We start from the raw sequence: 13,029 nt of genomic DNA on the forward strand, positions 1-13,029 counted from the left end.
CAAAGTCTGTCATTTCTTCAAAATATTTTCCTGTCTGTACTAACCTTTCTTAAAAACATTTCTGCTGTCTGCTGACTCCTAATAACCCTCTGACATCACTAAAACTACACCCCTGCTGGTTGTGTCAACCAATCAGGAAGTACCAAGTGACAGGAAGTGGATACCCTTTAAAAGTCAACACTTCTTGGAACTATTCAGTCTTCCCAGTCTTCCTGGAACTTTCAGCCTTACTGGAAGACTCAGTCTTACTGGAGTCTCAGTCTGATGGCGAGTCGTACAGGTGGAATTGGACCATGTGCCAAGGGTCCGTCCATTCTAGCGGAGTCTCAGCTGCCTCGCTGTGACTCACCCCGAGAATTAAATGCTCTCAACTTCGAAGGAAGCTTATTCTGTTGAACGGAGTATATGGAACTACTTCAGAAGATTCTCAGCCACCCTGACCGGAGATGCTGAAAAGGTAGCGTGCCAATGGACCTCTGTTCTGGAGCTGATGTATCCTCTGCTCCGGTAACGAGTCGTCACGAGTCGTCACGCACTGAGTGTACCAGAGGGCTGAGCTGGGGTCGGAGGAAGGGTGCCATTTCTGGTCAACACATCTTCCTTCATCCATCTAAACCTCCTCTTTAAATCTTTAAACCTCTTTACCCCTTCTCTTTAAACTTCTATTCGCCAGTAAATCAAGTTAAGTGCCTTCAGAGATGAATCATTCTCCATCAGTAATCTTCTGTTGTCTTGTTATTTGAACTTGCCAAGTTTATTAATCAGAAACAGATCAGCAAATCAAGTGTACATGTTTTGATGTTAAATTTTGATTCTGTTAAATAAATGACCACATTTATTCTGATGGGTCAAAGATAAAATGGCGTCTCATCAGAATCAGAATCAGTTTATTATTGCCATGTCAATGAACGAGGTTCACAAACTAGGAATTTGCTTCGACATAAGGTGCAAATAGTAATAAAGTAAAATAAAGTAAAAATAAAGTAAAAATGAAGTAAAAATGAGAACATTACATAAGACATAAGACCTGTGTACACCCACAAATAAAGTAAAATAAAAAATATAACATAAACATGTGTACACCCATACAATAGAAAACAATAAAAAAGCTTAGAAAACAATACAGATGGAGTATTCAATTATAATACAGATGTAATGTTACCAAAGCAGAAATTATGAGGTAGCATTATGAGTGTTCAGGAGTCCAACAGCAGAGGGGAAGAAACTGTTATTATGGTGGGAGGTTCTGGTCAGAATGGACCGAAGCCTCCTGCCTGAGGGGAGTGGTTCAAACAGACCGTGTGCAGGGTGAGCAGGGTCAGCTGTGATGTGACCTGCTCGCCTCACAGTCCTGGAGACGTACAGGTCGTGGAGGGATGGAAGGCTGCAGCCGATCACCTTCTCAGCTCAGCGCACAACGCTCTGCAGTCTCAGTCTGTCCCTGGCAGTGGCCCCGGCGTACCACACCGTGATGGAGGAGCTGAGGATGGACTCGATGATGGCCGTGTAGAACTGCACCATCAGCTTGGCCGGCAGCTTGGCCTTCTTCAGCTGTCGCAGGAAGTACAGTCTCTGCTGGGCCTTCTTGATGAGGGAGCAGATGGTCGGCTCCCACTTGAGGTCCTGGGTGATGGTGGTGCAGAGGAACCGATAAGAGTTTGCAGTGGTGATGGGGGTATCATTACAGGTGAGGGGGGGGGGGGGGCAGAGGGGCTGTGGCTTTCCTGAAATCCACAATCATCTCTACTGTCTTCTGGGCATTGAGTTCCAGGTTGTTGCTGCTGCACCAGGTCACCAGCCGGTCCACCTCCCTCCTGTATGCAGACTCATCACCGTCCGAGATGAGCCCGATGAGGGTGGTGTCATCTGCAAACTTAATAAGTTTCACAGAGTCATGGCTGGAGGTGCAGCAGTTGGTGTACAGGGTGAAAAGCAGGGGGGAAAGCACACAGCCCTGTGGAGATCCTGTGCTTATAGTCCGAGTGTCCGAGACAGCTCTCCCCAGCCGCACGCACTGACTCCGGTCTGTCAGGAAGTCTGTGATCCACCTGCAGGTGGAGTCAGGTACATGGAGCAGGGAGAGCTTGTCTTGGAGCAGAGCAGGGAGGATGGTATTAAATGCAGAGCTGAAGTCCACGAACAGGATCCTGTCGTAGGTTCCTGGGGAATCCAGGTGCTGCAGGATGAAGTGAAGAGCCAGGTTTATTGCATCATCTACAGACCTGTTGGCCCTGTAGGCAAACTGCAGGGGGTCCAGGAGGGGGCTGGTGATGGACTTGAGGTGAGATGAAACCAAGCGTTCAAAGGTTTTCATGACTACAGACATGAGAGCTACAGGTCTGTAGTCATTTGGTCCTGTGACACGTGGCTTCTTGGGGACAGGGGCGATGATGGAGGACTTGAAACAGGCTGGGACGTGGCATGACTCCAGAGAAGAGTTGAAGATCCCTGTGAAGACCGAAGCCAACTCTCCAGCACAATGTCTCAGCGTGGAGGGTGACTCAAGGTCTGGGCCTGCAGCCTTATGTGTATTCAGCCTTTTAAAAAGCCTTCTTACTTCATCCTCTTATACAGAGATAGCAGGGGGTTGTCGAGGGCAGTCCGAAGTCGTTAAACCATTTGAACTGGGGGTGGTGTGGAGGATGGAGGAATGTGAGTCCATGACTTCAAAGCGTGAATAGAAATCGTTCAGATCGTTTGTCAGTTTGAGATTGTCTGTAGAATGAGGTGCTCTGGGCTTGTAGTTAGTTATCTCTTTCAGCCTAGTCCAAACAGAGGCAGAGTCGTTTGCAGAGAATTGTTGTTCCAGCCGTGTGCTGTACCTGGATTTAGCCTTCAACACCTCCCTGCTAAATCCATACTTCGTACGTCTGTAGTTGTCTCTGTCCCCCTCTCTGAAAGCAGCCTCCTTCTGCTGACAAAGCTGTCTTAGTTTGGATGTGAACCAGGGTTTATCATTATTGAAAATGACTCTGGAGCGTGATGGGATGATGCTGTCCTCACAGAAATGTATATATGACGTCACAGTGTTTGTGTATTCGTCTAGACTGTCTGTAGAAGCCCTGAACAGGTCCCAGTCTGTGGTGTCCAAACACGTGCGTAGCTCCTCCACAGCTTCGCTGGTCCACTTTTTGGATGTCCTCACCACAGGTTTTGAGAGCTTCAGTCTCTGTCTGTATGCATGTATGAGGTGAATCATCTCATGATCTGAGAGACCCAGGGCAGCACGAGGCACAGCATGATAAGCACCGCTCACTGTGGTGTAACAGCTATCTCGTCCATTTTATTGTAGAGGGAACGGACGTTGGAGAGGAATATCCCAGGTAAAGGCGTGCGTGTACCGCGCCTCCGGAGACGCACGAGCTCTCCGACTCTTCTGCCCCTCCTGCGAAGTCTCGCTCTTTTGGCCAAAAAGTGCACAAGTTCTGCAGCAGGCACTAAAAAAACTGGAGTAATGTCCTCATGGGTTGTAATTCTGATGTTTAGTAGCTCCTCGCGAGTGTAGGAGCACGCAGACACATGATTAACGCACAAAAACAGAAAAAACAGAGCGCACCAGAATGTCAGGATGACCGTACATGGCGCCATCTTGGATCATATTCATGTCATACTCATGTCACTCATTATAACTCCACTCTCAAGTTATCTTGGTCACATGGAAGAAATTTAACTCGAAAAAGAAAGAATCCGTTGTTAATTAAAAAATTAATATTCCTTGTGCTTGAACTAGCTTTAAGAATAATTAATTAGTAGTGTGTCCACAGCAAAGCTGTCCCGACATCACTACATTTTGGTGGCTCGTACGGGGAATAAGCTTATTCCCCGCACCACCACCTACTGTTGAAGCTAACAGCTAGCTCACTACAAAAGCTAAATAGAAAATTTGTGTTTTCATAGAAGATTTAAAAACAGGAAGTGAGTCAACTTGTCTGATGTGAAAAGGCAGCTCGTTCCACAGTTTAGGGGTAGCGACTGAGAATGCTCGGTCACCTCTCAGCCTCCTGTTGGACTTTGGAACGACCAACAGCAGCTGATCTGCTGACCTGAGTGAGCATGAGGGAACATATAGCTGGAGTAGGTCAGACAGATACTGTGGGGCGAGACCATGAAGACATTTTAAAACAAATTAAAGCTGCAAGCAGCATTGAAGGCCCTCGCAGCAAAGCGCCGCTCTGGCCTTACGGCGACTGCGGGAGCTCGAGCGACTCCGCCCAGTCGCCATTACGAATGCTCTCATGACATTCCCGCACGCGTTCACCAGGGTGCGCATATGCTGAATCTTTGCAATCACCTCCCGCCCATATCAATATGAGTCTAGCTTCAAGCCTTAGAAGTTTGGCTAAAATCTGACCTTCCAGACGTGAGTTATTGTCACTTCCTGTTTTGTCACGAATGTAAAGGACTTCCTTTTGGCTTTTCAACATGTCATATGTGGTAATCAAGAGTTAGCAAATACAGTTTCAGTCTTAAATCTTACACAGTGCCAAGCTTGAAGAGTCATCCAATTAGCATCAGTTTTTTCTCTGAGTGGGCCGGGCTTAAGGTAAGTCATGAATCAACAATACCAGTGTGTCTATGCACACAAAATCTGGTTCAGATCGGATGTGTCACTGAGATATAACTGTTGGAATAATCTAGGGAGCGCAATGGAGTCAAATGTTAAAGAACAATACCAATGTGTCTATAAGTGATCACTGATCACGCACACTAAATCTGGTACATATTGGATGATAATTCACTGAGCTATAACTGATTAAATAATCTAGGAGGTGCTCTGGAATTATATGTTAAACCACAGTATCAGTGTGTCTAGACTTGCTCACTGATTATGCACAAAAAATCTGGTTCCGATTGGATTATGTAGCACTGAGATATAACTGTTGGAATAATCTAGGGGGTGCACTTGAGTCAAATGTTAAACAACAATACCAATGTGTCTATAAATGATCACTGATCACGCACAAAAAATCTGGTACATATTAGATGATATTTCACTGAGATATAACTGTTAGAATAATCTATGGGGTGCACTGGAGTCAAAAGTTAAACAACTCCACCAATGTGTCTAGAAGTGTTCACTAATAAAGCACCAAAAATTTGGTCCAGATCAGATGATGTATCACTGAGATATAACAGTTTGAATAATGTAGGGGCGCATTTGAGTCAAAAGTAAAACAACAATACCAATGTGTGTATAAGTGCTCACTAATGACGTACCAAAATCTGGTCCAGATCGTATGATATATTACTGAGATATAACTGTTGGAATAATGTAGGGGGTGCACTAGAGTCATATGTTAAACCAACACATCAGTGTGTCTAAAAGTGCTCGCTGATGACGCACAACAAATCTGGTGCAGAATGGATGAATTATCACCGAGCTATAACTGTAAGAATAATATAGGTGGCGATATGGTGGATATTGGTCACTTAGCATGGATTCCTGTTCAAGGGTTGAATAATGATCGATCATAGTGATTTTGGTGCACCTCGGTTGAAATCTGTGCAATTTAGAGCCAAACGTATTGCAACGGTGTCACTTCTTAATTCGTCATGCTGCCATGCCCAAATCCTCCAGCAAAAACAATTTGCACTTTAAATCAAATCTGTATTGTAAGACAGGATCATCCTGATTAGGTCAAGGGTGTCAAAGAGGGAGCATTCCAAGTAAAAAAACAGACTTCCTGTTCTGAGGGGGCGTGGCTTTCATGATGTCAAAATATGACCACAGTGGATCGTCGGTAGGAATGTGCGATATGGCATAAAATTCATATCATGATATGTATTGTGAAGGGTAGCGATAACGATATATATCGCAATATGTTTTGGGTATAAAACTTAATAGGAAATTTTCAAAAAGCATAGGGTGTCCTTTTGCCAGAATATATTTTGAATTAAGAAAATTCCACTACTAGGTCCAGAGAGTTTTTAAATAATAAACAAATCAAGTATTAGGCTTCTTGCTTGTAGTGCAAAACAGTGCAAAATATATAAAATGTAGTTTTTGCCATATGTTTTAAACAAAAGAATATGTTAACAGTTTCCAGTCTTACTTAATAAATGAACAGCAACAGAGCAGCATTTTACACTGAAACACTTCATCCTCCATACCTCTAGTTGGCGACTCCCTCCGCTTTAATGGAGAACTGACACAAAATGACTGTGGCTTTGACCAGAGGGTCTCGCAGTAAAATCACACAACACAGCATTCTTTTCACAGATCAGAGAGCAGGTTTCTCTAAAGATGACCAACGCTTACTTTAACTTTCGACAGAAAAAAATAAATAAAAATTTTGACGGAACACAGCATTTTGCGCATGCGTCAGAATACGGCAAGCCGGGCATAGTTAGCTTTTAGCTTCGCTACTTAGCTCTCGAAGAAAATACTTTAACGCCACTTGCGCACAGTTTTCAACAAAAAAAGTAACGATTAAATCTGACAACTCTGATTTTACATCAGACACAGCATTACTGTGGTTAGCCGGTAGAAGACAGATCTCTATCGTAGGCTAAAGTTCTATCGTTTCTACCATATATCGTTTATATCGCGCATTCCTAATCATCGGGTATCCAACAGGGATGAGTCATGCCAAGTTTGTTGCATTTCGGTCTTTCAATGTGAAAGTTATAGCGTTTGTAAATTTATGGCGTGAAGCGCAACTTTGAGGCCTGGCCATGTCCCTTTAACAAAACGAAACCGAAAGCTTTTGATAACTTTTACTCTCCAAAGTCTTAAGGGCATATTAACCAAGTTTGAAGGCAATCACTCAAAATCCCTAGGAGGAGTTTGCTAAAATTCACCATTAGAAATGCCCAAAAATTACCCTTTGACCCAAAATGGCTGAGTTCCTGTTGAGTTTGGACCAGGGTTCCAAGAGACTTTTTCATAGGTCCTGAGAAGATACAGATGTTCGCCGAGTTTCAGAATTATCGGTCAAAAAGGGCTTGGGGCTGAGGTTTTAAAATATTCTAGGGGGCGCTGTGGAGGCTATTGGGCAATTATCATGGCTTCCTGTTCAAGGGGTGGATAATGATTGATAGTTCTGATTTTGGTGAACCTCGGTTCAAATCTGTGGAATGTAGAGCCAAACGTATGGCGATGGCGTTACGTCTTACTTCGCCACGTCGCAATGCCCACATGCTCCACTCCAAACTGTCAGTGTTGGAAAGCAAGTTACACCAACATGTCTTCGGTCACTGGACACACTATCATGATGACCAGGTATCAGGGGTCAGATAGGGACCATTCAACGTAAAAAGGTTTGATGTCTCAGACAGTTTTCTTGTAAGAGCTATTAGCTTTTCGTTTTTCATGTCAAAATGTCCAAATTTGAGGTCTGGCCCCGCCCCTTCAGCATGCTTCGGTTTGCACCGTTTTGATAACTTTTCGTCCCCCGTGCCTTTTGACCAAAATGGCCAAGTGTGAAACTGATTGAGCGAAATCCCTAGGAGGAGTTCATTCAAATACAGAGGCTGTAAACCGTCAAAAAGGTGTGAAAATTGAGACGACATTCCAAAATGGCCACCTTCCTGTTTATCGTACAACGTTGGTTCCAGTGGGTTTTCTGTGCATCTTAGGGAATTGGACAAGCATACCAAATTTCATGTTTCTACGACAAACTAAGGTTAATGTGGAGGGTATTTTGAAAATTTCCAGGTGGCGCTCTTGAGCCGTTTCTGTTGCGATTTTTGCCACACCCTTAAAATACGTAATTTTTCACCAGTCCTGATGCGTCCACCAAATTTGGTGACTTTTGGGATATGTTAAGGCCCCCAAAACGCCAATTCATTTGGCGGAAAAAATTGCAGCTCGGGCCTGAACAGAGCGATTACAATAGGCCTTCGCAGCGCTTCGCTGCTCGGGCCTAATAAAAGAACTTTAAAATTAATCTGGAAACAAACTGGGAGCCAATGTAATGATTCTAAAACAGGGATGATGTGCTCTTGTTTTCTGGTACCAGTTAAAAGGCGAGCTGCAGCATTCTGAACCAGCTGAAGTCGGAGTCAGTAACGACTGGCTCAGGCCCACATAAAGTGAATTACGGTAGTCCAGACGAGTTGTTTTTAGGTCTGGAATCTCCTCCTCTGACCTCCCCAGGTTGTTTGCTCGGAAGGAAAACATGCTTCTTTTAGAATTAACAATACTTTATTAAATAAACTCCAACTGGATGAACAAGAATCACAGATCTGGAGAATTGTGTAATTACCTTCTATCCTTCAGCCCCTCTACAGTTCTGATGTGAGTGTCATGTGCTCCACAATTATACCATAATTTTCTATCTAATCACAGCTCTTACCTCACCCTAGTTACACGTCATCTTCTTCAACTGAGTACGTGGCACATCCTATCTTTCTGTTAGTTAGAAAGATTAAGCACCCACATACAAGCTTACAATTTTTGTGACTGTGAAACTATGATTATCCCGTTATTTCAGCACATTATCAAGTTTTAGATTGTTCCACAAGACCCAGGATAGTTCTGACCTAGTTCGCCTAATCTTTGAATCATTAATAATTATTTTATAATCCCCAACAAACACTAAAATGATGTTTTATCGATGGAATAATTTAGATTTATAGTTGATCTTAGGTAAATGAACAAAAACCTTTAGTTTGATGTTTGTTTCTCATTACACGACTTATTAGAAATAAGGAACTGTTTTCTCACTGACAGCAGAAAGTGTCAGGGTTGATTTTAAAGTTGGCAGTCCCTGCAAACAGATATTATAGCAATATTTATTGACGTATGGCCTAGTTTACACATCTAACAGATATTATTGCAAACCTTACATGTTCTCTTTCCACAATTCATAATTAAACTTTGTACCAAATAATCCATGTTTTTTTATTCTCCCAATTTGTAATTAAACATTATTTTTATTCTCACAATTTATAATCAAACATTGTTTTTTTTTCTTCACACTTGAAAGCATGGATTAAAATCTCAAAATGATGTCGTGATAGAAATGGTTTGATCTTGGCCATTTGTCTCAAGTGATCAAAGCTGGACTTGACCACAGATTTAATCTGTGCAATAGCTTAAAATCATTGTCCAGCCTCACACCCAGGTTAGTTGCTGTCTCAGGGTGCATTCACACCAGCCCTGTTGTCCCAAACTCTAGCCCGTTTGCCTAGGAAGTCTGGTTCGTTTGGGGAGGTGTGAACTTGCCATCGAACTCTGTCACGGAACAAAAAAGCGAACTCTGGCACGGGCTAAAACCTAGGTCTCGGTCTGGTAGAAGAAAACTCCAGCGCGGTTCGAGTACAGTGTGAATGTAAGCAGAACGGGCACTGCTCCGCAAGCAGGAAGAGGACTACAAGGCAGGGCAAACAAACACATGTTTCTCTTACCTTATATGGAGCTGCCAGCTTGCCTTGTGTGAAAAACAACATTCTCCATGGTCTTCTGCCTCATCTTCCACTTATGCTGAGTCCATTGTTGAAAAATTAAAAAATAGAAATCCTAAAACCACTAAAACTTGACGCCACTCCGTTTTTGTTTTTATTTCTTCCTGTAACACTTCCGGTAAGATGGCGCCCGTGTACATGGCTTGCAATCCACCTTTGCTGATGATCTTTGATTTTGAATTAGAAAGAGTAAAAGGGATGTCAAATGAGACCAATGAAATTCTTGTTGAGGACCCTGCAGCCAAGAAAATATGTCAGATGAGTTATTGTATTGATATACACTTGCAACTCTTTTTCTTTTAAAATATTGTCATGCCTATTAGGAGGGCCTTAAAATGAAGAGTAGATACAACAGTAGTGAGTAATAAAAGATTACCCATGCAGCGGCCTGTATTTGATCTCAGGTGTTTTGTTTTCTCTTGGTAAACTCTAAAATACTTTAACATGTTTGCAGCGTCCCTGCCTCCGTCTGTGATGCTTCCTCCTCACCGCCTGCAGACTCTTCTGAAGCAGGCCATGGAGCTACAAAGAGAGCGCTGCCTGTACCACAACACCAAGCTGGACAGTGGACTGGACTCTGTATCACTGCTGCTGGACCACACCTGTAGCCGGTAAGAACCCTGTCACACTGGCCCACTCCAATGATCCATGTAGACACACCAAAGTCCTTTTGTGCTTTAGAAAGTTAGATTTTGATGTATGACTATTATTTAAATGTCACGAAACATGAAGCACCATCCAGAACCTTCATGTTAAGTTTTACGGCCATATTTTGATCAAAGATATCTAAAGTGTTTTTTAAGGAAGAAAAGCACAAAAAGACCAGGTGTCAAAATGAAAACATATCTCAAACTAAATCTGATACACGGCATGATTGATTTGAAAACAGATTGATTGATTGATTGATTTAAACATTTGTTTGTTGTCAGTAGGATTGGGCATCGTTTGAATTTGAGCGATTCTGGTTCCGATTCCAATTCTTAGTATCAATTCCGATTCCTATGGATTCTCGATTTCCGATTCTTTTTAGAAGCGGGTTTAAAAAAAGACGTCAATTCAGTTCAGTTTATTTATACTGTATAGTGCCAATTCACAACAGAAGTCGTCTCAGGGCACTGAACAGAAACAATCATATATAAAAATAATAAGTTAACAGAAACTTTCATATAAAAATAATAATGGACTGTACTTGTGGACTGTACTTATATAGTGCCTTTCTATCTTATCGAGATACTCAAAGCGCTTTACACTACAATCTGTGCCCTCATTTACCCATTCATACAGCACTCTACTACAAACCGGATTCCAAAAATGTTGGGACACTAAACAAATTGTGTCCTGATGCATGCTCAATAATCCATGCTCAATAAACAAATTGAATAAAAACTGAATGCAATGATGTGGAGATGGCAAATGTCAATATTTTATTCATAATATAACATAGATGACAAATCAAACGTTTAATCCGAGTAAATGTAACTTTTTAAAGGAAAAATATGTTGATTCAAAATTTCACAGTGTCAACAAATCCCAAAAAAGTTGGGACAAGTAGCAATAAGTGTCTGAAAAAAGGAAATTGATCATATAATGAACAGCTGGAAGACCAATTAACACTAATTAGGTCAATTGACAACATGATTGGGTATAAAAAGAGCTTCTCAGAGTGTCGGTGTCTCTCAGACACCAAGATGGGAAGAGGATCACCAATTCCACCATTGTTGCGCAGAAAGATACTGCAGCAATACCAGAGTGGTGTTATCCAGCGTAAAAAAGCAAAGACTTTTAAGTTATCATCATCAACCGTACATAACATCATCAAAAGATTCAGAGAATCTGGAACAATTGCTGTGCGTAAGGGTCAAGGCCATAAAACTCTACTGGATGCTCGTGATCTCCGGGCCCTTAAACATCACTGCACCTCAAACAAGAATGCCACTGTCAAGGAAATAACAGAATGGGCTCAGGAATACTTCCAGAAAGCATCGTCAGTGAACACAATCCACCGTGCCATCCGCTGTTGCCAGCTGAAACTCTACAGTGCAAAGAGGAAGCCATTTCTAAGCAAGCTCCACAAGCTCAGACATTTGCACTGGGCCAGGGGTCATTTAAAATGGAGTGTGGCAAAATGGAAGACTGTTCTGTGGTCAAATGAGTCACGATTTGAAGTTCTTTATGGAACACTGGGAGGCCATGTCATCCGGACCAGAGAGGACAAGGATAGCCCAAGTTGTTAACAACGCTCCGTTCAGAAGCCTGCATCACTGATGGTATGGGGTTGCATGAGCACTTGTGGCATGGGCAGCTTGCATGTCTGGAAAGGCACCATTAATGCAGAGAACTATGTTCAGGTTCTAGAACAACATATGCTCCCATCTAGACGTCATCTCTTTCAGGGAAGACCCTGCATTTTTCGACACGATAATGCCAGACCACATTCTGCAGCAATCACAACATCATGGCTACGTAGGAGAAGGATCCGGGTACTGAAATGGCCAGCCTGCAGTCCAGATCTTTCACCTATAGAGAACATTTGGCGCATCATAAAGAGGAAGGTGCGACAAAGAATGGTTACAGTTAGAGGAACATTGGTTATTGTTAATGGAACAGTTAGAGGCCTGTATTAGACATGAATGGGAGAGCATTCCTATTTCTAAACTTGAGAAACTGGTCTCCTTTGTCCCCAGACATCTGTTGAGTGTTGTAAGAAGAAGGGGGGATGCCACAAAGTGGTAAAAATGGACTTGTCCCAACTTTTTTGGGATTTGTTGATGCCATGAAATTTGGAGACAACAGATTTTTCCCTTAAAATGATAAATTCTCTCAGTTTAAAACTTTTGATCTGTGATTTGTGTTCTATTCTGAATAAAATATTAGATGTTGGCACCTCCACATCATTGCTTTCAGTTTTTATTCACAATTTGTTTAGTGTCCCAACTTTTTTGGAATCCGGTTTGTAGATCTGTACAAAGCTAATGGAAGAAATCATTTTAAAGAGACTAATCTGCGCTTTATCCCATTCATACACCCATCGGACACACATCAGAGGCAATGAGGATTTTCGTGTCTTGCCCAGAGACACTTCAACATGTGACTGCTGGTGGATACGAACCCCCAATTCTTTCATTGGAGGACGGCTGCTCTAACCACTCAGCCATAGCTGCCCTAATAAGTTAACTCTATTTATCTGAGGAGCAGACTGCTTTGAATTTAACTCCCATCATGCTATAAATGAGCATCTAGCCAGATATCTTTCTGGATTAAATAATTTGAACTTCTGTTTTAATTTAAATTCTTTGAACTTTTACTTTGTTAAATTTACTATGACTTTCTCACAGGAACATTTTCAACCAGTATATAAATATCAAACTTATAAACTTCAATATGTTATGAATTTTCTTTCCATAAGGGTAATCATTCACAAGAGAGCTTTATGATTGAAAACCTCATGGAAACACATTTCCACATGTCCAGTGTGTGATGCTGCAGCCATGTTACTGAGCTCCCACTGATGGGCTAACCTGCTGGCTGCAGAGTATCAAACAAATTATTATTATTATTATTATCATTATTATTATTATAAAAAAAAATAACTTGTACAATCCAGTCCATATTAGCAACAGG

The 13,029-nt window shown here is 42.1% G+C and overlaps 1 protein-coding gene across 1 annotated transcript in view; it reads left to right on the plus strand.

Annotated features, from left to right (window-relative positions):
* Positions 1–10,023, plus strand: part of LOC119410426 (WD repeat-containing protein 26) — a gene marked incomplete at its 5' end in the record, with an annotated part of 28,867 nt that extends 18,844 nt beyond the window's left edge. Inside the window, 1 exon segment of the mRNA XM_037677338.1 lies at positions 9,863–10,023. Within this exon segment, the coding sequence (XP_037533266.1) occupies positions 9,863–10,023 (161 nt within the window).
* Between the last annotated feature and the right edge of the window lie 3,006 nt (positions 10,024–13,029).

Source organism: Nematolebias whitei, chromosome 5 (assembly GCF_014905685.2).
Source record: "Nematolebias whitei isolate Nwh7 chromosome 5, NemWhi1, whole genome shotgun sequence".
Classification (NCBI taxonomy): domain Eukaryota; kingdom Metazoa; phylum Chordata; class Actinopteri; order Cyprinodontiformes; family Rivulidae; genus Nematolebias; species Nematolebias whitei.